This window comes from Apteryx mantelli, chromosome 3, assembly GCF_036417845.1.
Source record: "Apteryx mantelli isolate bAptMan1 chromosome 3, bAptMan1.hap1, whole genome shotgun sequence".
Lineage (NCBI taxonomy): Eukaryota > Metazoa > Chordata > Aves > Apterygiformes > Apterygidae > Apteryx > Apteryx mantelli.
Window position 1 is genome coordinate 68,639,545 of NC_089980.1, and position 12,812 is coordinate 68,652,356.

Below are 12,812 nucleotides of genomic sequence, written 5' to 3' on the forward strand. Positions count from 1 at the left end.
AGAATCTTGGACGTATAAAATTGGTATCTCTTGAAACAAGGCAATTAACAATTTGGGATGAAAGTTAGTGGTCTAAGAAGATACAATATTAAACAGCTTCCCGAAATATCCAAGTCAAGCTACTTCACCAAATGTTTGGTTCTAGGAACATCAAAGGGAACCATCATTTTGCAACTAGCTTCTCATAATGGCTGATTCCATAACATAGGAAGGTTCTGCTGTAACAAGAATCCAAGCTAGCCAGCATGTGTCTCGTTTTACCATTAAGATCTAAAAACTATCAGCTACACCTGACTCAGTTACAATTGTCAGATACTACCTTTTTATGCAACATGTGGTGGTACTCATCTTTTTACACAAGACCTTTGCAATGTAGTCCACCCAGTTAAGACACTGGACTAGATTAGACAAAGCAAAAGGGCAGGAGAGGTCAGTTATTATTACACATGCATCTGTTATTACTCTCAGACACAGTATTTTAAGAAATCGGTATTAAAATGTACAAAAATTTTCAAGAGATGTTGAATTACAAGATACAATTACTGCTCTTGCATGAACCAGACCATTTTGATTCCATTCAACAACTTTTCTGTACAACAGATGCCTATTGATTAGTAATACTTCAGCAATCCTTAATACAGTCATACTCATTTTTTCTTATGCAAACACATACGTCATTTCTAAAGGAATATGCGGTTTCATTTTGGGTGGCACTTCTCACACTACAGTTCTGAAGTGACCTATGGAGAAAGAAAGAAGGATCCACGGGTCACTGTGGCCTACAATGATTTCTTCCCCCACTGCAGACTTCATGGGTTGGACCCAACTGGAGATTAACATGCTCAAACTCCCAGGATGGAGGAGACCTACTTGGTACTCAGGGGAGCCCGGAGCATGATTCAACTCACCTTAACACAGACACTAAGCATGAGGTCAGCTGAACCATTTTCTAGGCTCTACTGACTAGAACAGGAGCTTAGACATTTAAATTAATCATATCTTAATCCTGATCTGAATGCTGCCTACTGTGTGACTAGAGGCAAGTCACTTACTTTCACCATATGCTCCACAATGCAGTGCCACATATGGACACCTGAACTAGCTCAAACAAACTGTTCAGGAGTTTAGAAGCAATGCAACTATATTAGGAGATGAAAACAGCCAAGGAGAAGACCATGCTAATGCTGTTTCTAGTATATAGATAACCTACTTCAAGTTAGTTAGAACCACACTGTGTAATGCAGACACACCCTGAATTCTTCACAATCTTAACTCCTTATCTATAAAATGGGAATAACAGTGGCTTCCTACTGAAAGAGGTACTGGAAGAATAAAACAGACTATGAAGCATCAGGGATACTGCAATGATCAAATAAACATTAAGGTTAAATCAAGATAAGAACTGCCTGAGGCACACAGCCAACGTCATTAGCCTCCAGAGACTTTGTTTCTCATGGATCTATTCCAGTCATCTTCTCTTGACACTTTAAAAACACCTGAATACTGCATTATTAAATTACTGCAAATATACCTCCTGAGTACTGCAACCTGCCACAATCCTACCAGCTGGCATCAGTCTGGTACACATACTATGAGAAAGCAGTAAGCAGCAGAAGATTTAAGAAGCATGAAACTATCACAAGAGCAACCATAATAGACTCACCACTACTGAGAGCCCCCATGGACAATGAGTATCTGCTATGGAAGAGCAGCATTCACATCAGTCCATTTTCATGCCAAACTCCAACTTTGGCACTGCTACATCAACAAATCCACATCTACCCTCTTGAATAAGCAATGAATCTCATTCGCAGTCAAATGCCAAAATTACATGTTCCTCCAAGATTCCTGTCAAATCCTAACCATAACTGAGGGCAAACCATGTTCTTTTCTTAACCTTTCTTTATGCAATGATGACAAACAGGTACTATTGTAAGATACAACCAAAACCAGGAAGAAATAGAAAGGCTATGGTCAGGTTTGATTTTCACATTCTCGGTTTGATCACATGCAGATTTATTTACCTAGTATTATTGTCCAAAACAGTGGAAAGTACATATAATTAGATAAAAGATGAAGGATTGTTTTTAAATAAAAGGAAGCAACTATGAAGCCTTTCTGTTTACTCATATATCATATTTCATGAGAGGTATACTGTTGCATTGTCTGGTCAGTCCAGCTGAAGTCCAAATACTACACAGAATATTACAAATCTGAAAGGAAAAAAAAAGCATGAGGACACAGAATTTATGGCATATTTATTTTTTGTCTCCTCTTTCAACCAAAGTTTCCATTACAGCTTGCTTTAGGAATGCCAACTATTACTAAGTTTTATGTTTTGTCATAATCCTCTTAGAATTCTGCTTGGTGAAACTAACAGAGAATGCAAACAACAAGAATTCTGCACCTTGTAAAGGATGGGTGAGTGAAGCAGTGGATACACATCAGCACTAGAACAATTCAGGGAGAAAAATAAATAACCTCACTTCAGAGTAGGTACTGGTGTATTTCACTAGGTTCCCACTTTTCCCTACAGAACACTCTGGGCACAGATCCATCCCCTGGCCACTGCACATGTTTTTCAGTCCACATTCTTTAGGCATGTCTAAACTTGTTCTTATAGCCCTCCTTCCTCAGGGGAAGTCCTACACAGAAAAAAAGGAGAAGAAAAAAAAAAACTCCAACCTTTATTGTTCCCTTTCCCCTCTCTATCCCTATAGCAAAGCACCTCTTTTTTCAGCATTACAGTGCTAAGGTACCCGCTCAGATACTGCTACCCCACTGAAAAAAGGCTGGAAATTTTTCATTCTTTTATTTACAAGCCCAACTGTAACCAAAGAATTCCCTTTTGGCCACCACAGCAAGGAGGACACAGCTTTTTCACCACACTAGTTTAAGGAAGAGAAAACAGTATTGCCAACACCTGCAGCTCAGAACAAAAGACTCTTTGGAACTGTAACCGTGGCAATAGCTGTAATATTACGGAAGAAGGCAGAAATCCTTTTTTATTATGTTAGGGTCTTTTACCAGCCACCAAAGGTAGGAAGAAGTCCACGAGAAGCCCTTAACCAGTCTGCCTCATTGGCCCACTAAACTCACAATATACCCAAAGGAGGCAATACCTTGAGCCCTGCCCTTCTTTTCTGGCTGGGAAAGCATCTGTATTAGACAAGATATCTTTTATTTAATGACAAAAAAGGCATATTACAGCACTTTTCATAAAGCATTCACCCAGCAAGCTTCATTCCAGTAATACAAGATGCGATGAGATAAGGAAAGATATTATTAACATTAACGATAAAAGGATGGCAAGCCAAGCAATATTTATTTTGTATGCCCAAGAAAGACATCAGGATCATATTAGCGTAGAAGCATTTATCAACACTTGCTTTAGCAGAAGCCTTAGCCCTTGATGAGCACCGATTACATTTTAAATGGAGTTCTTCCCTTTGATCAAGGAGCAAGATAAGATCACATTTATGCCACAGAGCTTTGATTGCAACAGCACAGCAGACACTTAGTTTACCTACACCTAACTACTAGCATAAGAACAAGACCCCCAAAAATAAAGAGATTGTCATTACAGTGACAGAGAAAAGAATTTTCTTTATGTAAAAGAATATCAGAAAAGCATTTATGAGAAATTACATGAACTCAGCACCAATGCAAGATTATAATACAACTCGGCCAGATACCAAATGCATGTCTGTAGACCAAAGTTACAAAGGTCAGCAATTTAACTCTCACCAAATCAAACACAGATGTCTCATTTTGTTCAGCATGTGTGACATTTGATGAGAATTAGCTACATTTCATAATATCATAAACATCTAGTTTAATAGGTGATGAATGTTTAACACTAGTAAAAAAGGGTCAGGCTGATTCCATGCATCTCTTGCAGATCCTCCAAGCTGTGAAATGTTATTGCCTGTACACTGAAAAGATGGGCAAGCATATGGAAATCTGCAGGCATCCTGCTCATGCAAAGGGAAGCACGGCCCAGGGATCTGAACAATAGCCTTGGACTCAGAAGTCATCTCACTCTAGAAATGAGAGTCCAAGTGACGAAAAGATTATATAGCCTCCCTAACATCATGTGGAAACTTCAATCAGAGATTTTATATGAACTTCCCATCTCTCGCTGTAGCCCTGTGGACAAATACACTAAAATTTGTGAAGAATCCTGTTACCACAAGCCAGGGCCCAAAGAACTACTGTAAATGCATGACAGGTTGCTACAGGGGCCTTAGCACCATTAGCTCCTATCCACCCTTCTTTTCTCCTCTCAAATTTGGTAAAATACTACTGTTTTCAATGCTATCTCCTCCCTTTTCCAGGACTTACATATTTGGAATAACTAGAGGATGGAGGGAAGCGAGACTTGAAACACTACGCGTCTAGTGAGGTGACACCTGTCTATATGACATTGTCAGGAATATACAAAGTACAGATTAAGACCAACAACATTACAAGGATGGAAAAAAAAAAAAACACAACAGCAATCAACTCTTTCGCTTAATTCACAGGGGCACTGTTTGGATTTATTAATTAGCATTTCTTCTGTGTGAAGCTTCCCTGCAAACGAAAAACCTGTTCCAAGATGATGATGGAAATGGGAAGCAGAGCAGTCTCACCACCTTCTCTGCACTCCCTAACTGCTGCTAGTCATTTTGACATGCCTGCATGCAGTTTGACATGCCTGGAAGGAGCTCATCTGTTTGAGCATGACTTAAATCAGGCAATCCAGAAATTTAGATTTAAGAAATCAAAAGAAATGAACACACAACCCAGAAATTCCTGCATACTTTTGAATACTTGCTGACAGGTTGCATGCACGCATCACTCATAACTGCAATTCATCTAGTAGCATCTGTTGGATAACAGCCATTTGTCAAGGTCTTTTACTTAAGAAAATAAGATAAAAGACAAATTTAAACAGGCATTTTATCTAGTACCCTGCGCTTTGTCTTCCATTACCTCTCGCAGTGTGCTAGACAGCGCAAAGACAAAATGGCATGATCCCTGGCCCAAAGAATTTACATGCTGAAAACAGAATCTTTCTAATATGAAGTGCCAGGCAGAAGCGTAAGGAATGGACACAGAATAAACAGAGTTATGAAAATCTGACATGCACCACATTTCATCAAAAACAAGGCTTTCCCTACTGAAATCTCAAGCAATGGCCACTAAAGACTTGCTGTCACTCAAGGAAAAGTGTTCAAAAAAGAAAAGAAAAAAATAAATAAATGATGCATTGGTCAATCTCCGCCCCTACTGCCGAGGAGTTGAAAGAAACTTCTCATAATGACTATTCCACCTTTCATCTCTACTTGTTTAATACTGAGCAAGCACCCTAGCTCTTTAATACTACTACCTATGTTTCTCACTCTTTTATCCTAAAACTCACTCTCAGAATTTCACTACACTTCTTTAAAAAGGTTACAATCAACTTTCCAATAATACTCATTGTGATTTTAGCATTTCAAATGTTGCTTTTAAAGACATTATGCTGACAGCATTCTACTTTCAGATTTCTGATCTTTGGTTAAAATAGTTTGAACAGTCACTTAATGTTAAAGTGAACAGACCTGTCAATGAACACTACAAGACAAAAAAAATAAAAAAAATCATAGAACCCAGGAGCAGCTCAAGAAACTGCACAACAGAGAAAAAAAAAAACATGAAAATGTGATCTAAACACATGCAACAAAATAAACCAGTGGAGTTGGCCTTTGTGTTCATGCATTCACTGATCCTCAGCAATAATGAATGAATAGTTTTAAGAAGGAAGTAGCACAAATGCTTGTGCAACTTTTTATTTTAAGTTTCAACCCACAAATAAATGATCTATTTAATATTTCACCTTTTGCTAATGAAACATTATTGACCAGCTATGTTCAAAATTTCATTTGATATCTGAAGAGAGGGTTCATTCAATGCCATTTCCTGATCTATTTAAAAAAAGCTCTTTAAAAATATTTTTAAGTAACCATGCAAGCACAGAAATTTTTCTGTAGACCCAATTATAATAGTTCTCTCTAGTCTTCTTCACTGAAAGCAAAATACTCTTTCTTGAAAAAAAAAGGGTTTATTAGAGTTACATTTTTCCAAATAACTTGAACACAATAGTGTTCACTTGAGAGTACTTAAAAGAAGGGGAAGGCTAAAAAAGTAATTTTAGTGCTATGTGTCACTCAATTGTTTCTAAAATCCTACCATGCTTTGCAACTCCCAGCATACACAATTAACATGACTGACCTTGTTGAAATCTCACTGAGCAAGCACAATAGCACTAAAGAAAGAACACCAGTCCTCACAACCAGTTGCTAACTATAAATAAATGAATGTATTCCTATTCTTTCTCCAAGGCATACTTACAAATACAGCTGTCCTAAAGATTCATCAAGAATGGAAATCAGAGTATTCTGTGATGTAACAGGGGCACAAACAAATGATACCCATGAACTATTAAGTAATGGAGCAACTGTCAGCTTGGTCCGGAGCTAGCTGAGTCTACAACTACAGTAACAAAGGCCAAACTGTAATGGAGACTCAAAACAATGGAAGCATCTAACCACAAGCATGTCAAACTGTCTACCGTGTAAAATTTGGCTTGAAGTCACAACTCGCATAAATATGTTAAGCCTGGGGGCAGGGGGAAGAGAGACATCAGGCTACAGAAGACAAAGAGGAGATACCAGCAATGTTCTCTAAGATGACAGTGACTTTTTTCACACAGGAGAATCTGTCCCAGATGCAACTTTGCCTCCTATCTTTTCAGGAATGACTTTAGCTATAAAGCTTTTAGTAGCCAAGGACTTCTGAGACCAGGGAAAGTTTCTCCATATAAACAGATTGGTATGTTTGGGTTCCCCCCACCCCAAATTCTTGCTATGCCAATAAAATTATGCTGCTTTTATGCTTGAGATTTCTCCACATACACAGCTCTAAGTAACTAAAGGGGTTCTTGCTGGGTTCTGCACCCAACACAGCCAAAGCCAGGGAAACTGCAAGCCCATAATCAAGTGTATGCCAGCAGCAGTACTGCAGCTGTGATTCCATTTCTGTGGCCATATACCCATCCTGCAACAACCTAAATTACTCTAGATTTCTTTAAGGGCTCTGGGGGAATTCAGCCTCGTGGACACACAAGGAGTACTGCAAGAAAGAAGTGAGTACTATAAACATCTTAGCCTACACATTAGCGAGACTGCAGGTCAAGTGCAACAACCAGCCAGAAGTTAGTTTCTATCCCAAAAGAGGATCAATTCAAAAAATAATGATGAAATGTATTTCATCTCAGTACAGTCTGTTTCAAGAGAACAGAGCAGCCCGTACCATTAAACCAGCATTAACTCCATGACAACTCCACAGCAAGTCAAATAACACAGCAACTTTGACAAAAAAAATACCTTTTCACTACTGAAGGTGGCCCCCAAATACTGTCAAATTTGTGTCACACTAAGAAAAGCTCATAACTAAACCATCACTACTCCTGGACAGAAACGACGGAAACACCTACATGAAGATCAGATAATTTTCAAACATTGATGCTGCAGCTAAAAACTTGTGACATCCTTGGACAAAGCTCGAGAAACGCTTCACCTAAACTCAACACTTAGAGAGTAAAAGCACAATGCTCCATCAGCAGCTTCAATTTAGCTATACCCCTTTTATTAGCTACAGAGTCTGCTACTGTCAATACAGAAGTCTTTGCCAGAAAAAACACCCTGGCTCACAAAAAAACAGCAGCATTCTAGTCTGAATTAACAAGAGAATACAAGCCACTGCTTTTTCTATCAGCTGTTAGGGGCTGCTAACAATAAACAAAGCACTTTTATTTAAAACCTGACTACTAAAAGTTAAAAATATCTAAATTTGGTTTAAATTCTAGTTAAGTTCTGTAATTTAAAATTAGATTCTATCTATAACAGAGCAGTTCAAAAAAATCTTAAAACATAACTCTTCAGGAAAAGAGTTGACCTGTTTAAAAATATAAGTTCAAAAAGCCACTTTTTTCACCCCTATCGAAGCCAAGTTTACGAAGAGAAAATAAGCTGACTGTCTACCAGTGGTCAGAGAGCTTAATTTCTGGCTTTTTTTTTCCCCCTGCATATATTTCATGGAATGGGGGGGGGGGGGGTCTTTTTACTTGGTTCAGTTTGGAAAAGTTACTTTTATAAAAAGTAATAAAAAAACTAATTTATAGATGTTTGATTGTAAAGAGATTTGAAACAGAAAAATACTTTTTGGAGAAATACTTTTACAGTTTTATGCTGAAAATTGAAATGGACTAAAATCAGACCACTTACTTCCACTACTCTCTACATCAAGATGTTTTATCTGTTTGACGAGCATGCGTCACTATCTGCAAAGCCGATCTCGCCACTGACATGTGGCATCTCCCACCATAGTTATTGATATCATTCAGCCCTGAGTACAGGCCATGAATATCACCAGCCAAAACACTTTTTCCCACAGCTTGACTCAGAGCTCAGTGAAAATCATGGTATCGCCTTCCTAGATGGCATGCACAGTCAAACAAACGGGATAAGCTTCCCTCCACACAGCCAGCTGACCACCTATTTTATAAAGCTGACTTTGAGAACCACAGATAATATTCATAAGGTGAAACATAGAATATAGGTCTTTGGTCAAACAAAATCCAGCATTTTTGAACTATACAGTAGATTCCACAGAGATTAAAGTGCCATCTTGGAGAAAACTTTTCCACATCTCATTTCTTTACTACAAACTTGTCATGCATGAATAACGCAAAATGATGCTGGGCACCAAAGAGGTCAAATTCTTATCTAGAAACTGAAAAACAACTGCAGTAACAGAAGTCACCAGCAGTCTTTAATTTATTCCTCTGCATTTCAAAGGACATGTGTTAACATTAGTCAGAAGATACACCTTCCAACTACAGCCAGGCCTCAAATTATTCTGCATAATACTAATTGAGAGTCCAAGTAAAGAGCTACCTGCTCAAGGAACCTGCAAGTAAAATAAATTATGCAAGAAAGAAAGCCAAGCATGCTTAAGTGTAATAAAGCCTTTTAAAATGATTAGCAGGTTTACTCTTTAACCTGGCAAGGTAACCAACTTTCAGTGCCCAAGAGAAAAAACACAATGAGGGCAAAGCATTGTATAAATATTCCACATACCAAAGTAAAAGGCTTATTTCACAGAAACAATACACTCCTTTTTAAACCAATACCAAACGAAAGAGAAAGACCTTTCCCTGGAAGTTATTTATATGTTAATGCATAACTTCACTGCACATTTGTATGGAGTCCTCTTTCTCACAAAGGCTAGGTGGAGAGCCCGTGATTGGCACCGGAGCGTTCGTACACACGTTCGCACTCAGGAGGGCTGGGAGTATCCATCTCGTACTGTATGCGAACATTTAGTCTGCTTTCCAAATTTGCCTCGGTCTTCAACCAAACTACTGCCAAGTGCTGACCACAGGCATGCAGCCTAATCAGCATTATGGTCCGGAGACGCAGAAGTAATGGCTGCTATAAGTAAACGCTGCTTCTAATCCAGGGAAACTTTCACCTCCAAAAGCGTTTGAAACTTCACATCAACTTCAAATCACTGAAACCTGTGAAAACACTTAATGTATCAAAAGATGATCACACTAAAATACAGTCATACAGACCAACGGCAAAACATCTGATAAGTCTTAAGTCTCTCACTTAATTCATAGATGCTTCCCTTTTGACTGATTTACTGTATGGCAGGAGCTCTGACAGCAATATTCGAATTGGCATTCAGAGGAGGGCTGGATTTGACAAAACTGAAGTTAAATTTGCCTCCACCAAAAGTTAAGGCACCAAACTCTGTAGATCCCCCCCACACACGCACGCACAGCGCGAATCCGGAGCAATGGCAAGAGCAGCGCGCCCGGCAGGTAGAGCCCCGCACGTGCTCCAGCCCCCTCCCCTCTCCCGGGAAAGGCTTCCCCGGCGCTGAACAACGGGCAGGCTCGGCAAACGCCTCCCGCACACATCGCCCACGCCGAGGCTCTCCACAGCCAACGTCGTGATGAAACCTCTAAACAGAATGGGAAGTTTTCATAGACAAAAAGAGAGTGAGCGAGAGCAGCATACACGCACGAGGCAGAGGTGGTGACCCCACTTTCAGAGCGGGAGTCCAGGGTTTTAATCCCTTCGCTGTTAAGCAGGATTAAGAGTTCTTGCTTACCGGAGCTGGTTTAAAGTTTTTGCTTAACTTACAAAATTCAGTTTTTTTCGACCAATGGGTTTGGCTTAAAAAGCAAGAAGTTAATTTACATGCACTAATTATTTGCCTTGAAGGGGAGCCCTCAGTATTTCTATGCAAGCCAGCACGACCACAAAAGGAGGGGACGGAGCACCGGGGAGAGACTCCCCTGAAAACACCCCGAGCAGGCCACCCGCTGCCGCAGCCTGCCGCAAAACCAGCCCGGGACTCCCTTCCCCGCTTCCAAAAAACAAAGATACGAGTAAACAGACACCGAAGCACGCGCAAATGCACGGCCAGGTGGGGAGGGCAGCCAGGAGGGAGAGGACACCTCGCCGCGAGCTGCCTGTTCCCGGGCGGCCGCCCCGCTCCCCGCGGCCACGCGGGGGTAGCCCGGCCCCGGGGCGCGCAGAGCAGCCGCGGCCCCGCGGCCGCCCCGACGGCGCCGCTCGCCCCCACAAAGTCGGAGCCGCGCCGCGGGGGCGCCGCGCTCACCCTTGGTCCAGTCCACCACTTGCTTCGGGCTCCACTTGGTCACCGGCTCCATGGCGGGGCTCTGGCCGGCGAGCAGCAGCCACCCGCGCTCCTCCGCGCACGGACGTGCCCCGCTCAGGCTCCCATCACGGAGCGCCGCGCCGCGCCGCCGCCGCCCCGCCCCCAGGTGCTGCCGCCCCGCGGAGGCGGAGGCGGAGGCGGAGGCGGCCCCGGCCCGGCCCGGCCCGGCCCGGCCCGGCCCTGCCGCTACGCCCGCGCGGCCGGTTCCGCGCCTAGCGAAGCCCGCGCGGCGGCCGGCGCTGGCGCCCCGGCGTCGCCGCCGCGGGCAGCCCGGCCCAGCCCGGCCCGGCCCGGCCCGGCCCGGCCCGGCCCGGCCCCGCCGCGGGGCTCCGTGCGCGGGGCGAAGCGGCGGGTAGCGGCTTGGCCGCGGGGCGCTTGGCTGCAGCTTCCCTGCAGGAAACGGCCCCCCGTGGCGGCCCCCGGCCCGCGGAGGTGCCACGGCCCCGGCGCGCCGGCGTGGCCCCGAGGGAGGAAGTGGCCCCGGCGGGAGCGGGGGAGCGAGGAGCGGTTTTAGGGAAGAGTGGAAATGGAGAAGAAAACTTCTCAGGAGAGAGACCACACTTGTTTAAAAACACATTTGTTTAAAAACATACATTTGTCTTTTTTTTTAAAGTCTCCAAAACCCCAATTCTGAACACAAAAATGAGGGATTTTTCTCTGCCAATAGGGAGAAGCTCGAGCCAATGGTTAAATAGTGATTTCTGTCTCAATGTCGGTTTTACCCTTCCTTATCCTTGGTTGTGTCACTATTGCTTCGGTCTTGCCTTCTGCAAATTTTGAATAAAGATAACTTTGGATATCATACAGTGTGTTTGTGTTTTAAACAGCTTGAATATAACCTCTATAATGTAAGGCATTCTGCCAATTAATACCTTTCAATATTTTGGATGAAGCAAAACGGAAATCTCTTTATACAAGAGTGGTGCACAATGTGCTAAAAGAACACAAATGGGATCAGAAATAGGGGTATGGATCTTTTTTCCCTCTACAAAGCAATTAGATACTATGTTTTAAACTCAAATGTCCTGCCCAGGTCTCCAAATTTCAAGATGAAAAGAAATTCAGCTGCTGTGTGAATGAATATCATAAAGCAAAAAGTTGATATACCATAGGGACTTTGACAACAGGATAATTTCCAGAGTTACAAGATTTCATTTCTTGGAAAGTTACTATTTGATATCTGTTCCTTTCACATTTATAGTTGCTTTTTAGCATATATATAAAACATTGTAAGGGCTAGTATATTTCCATATTGTCTATATATGGACAAATGAACTTTCAATATACACTGTGCATCTTTGAAAAAGGCAATGTATTGTAAACTCTCATTAACTTTCCCAGACTCTGCCCGCTCCTTTTGACTGATGGCTGACACTAGATAGTCTGTAAAGTAGAAGAGTCCCAAAACCATGGAATAACTGTTACCTAACACTTTAATTGAATTAGTGTCTAAAAGCTGCACCAGTTTTGACTTCATTATGTATAAATCAGCACAAAATGGGAGATCTGAAATAGTGCTGTAACTGAGACCCTTTAAGTGTTTTGTGTCTAAAAGCCACAACTCTATGTGGTTACAGAAATCTCACTTTTCTTCAAAGCAAGGTACATTTCTAGCTTGGTGAGGTGTAAAGAACAGCTTGGAAAACTTAGAGAATCTAAATAAGTAGAGAGCAAGTAAAAAACTAATTATTACGACTCATATCAGCCAGAATCTCATATTAACATTGCTTAATTTGTAATCAATGATTAATATGATTTTTAAACTAAACTTGTATTTTGAAGACTCAAGATTTCCATGTGCTTGAATGTGACAACATGAAACCAGGGAGCGGGAGGGCCACAGTCAAGGTGGCTGTATGGTTTGAGGTTGCACTGAGGAAAGCGAAGGAACAGTGGCTATATGGGATGTTTTTCTTGCCGCAGGTTTTGAGGGCTCAGTTCAGTGCAGCCTGTCAGGCAGAAGGGTGGTGTTTCGGAGCCCCGCGGAGCTCCCTGCCATGGGTGTGGCGACCTCCATAGGGCGGAGCGGC

General features: G+C 41.9%; 1 protein-coding gene across 2 annotated transcripts in view; it reads right to left on the minus strand.

The window, feature by feature from the left end:
* CNKSR3 (CNKSR family member 3) overlaps positions 1 to 10,856 on the minus strand; it is a 56,284-nt gene extending 45,428 nt beyond the window's left edge. For both annotated transcript variants that reach the window (XM_067293587.1, XM_067293586.1), the window contains exon 1: positions 10,723 to 10,856. In XM_067293587.1, the coding sequence (XP_067149688.1) occupies positions 10,723 to 10,774 (52 nt within the window). In that variant the 5' untranslated portion in view covers positions 10,775 to 10,856. The remainder of the gene's footprint in view (positions 1 to 10,722) is intronic.
* Between the last annotated feature and the right edge of the window lie 1,956 nt (positions 10,857 to 12,812).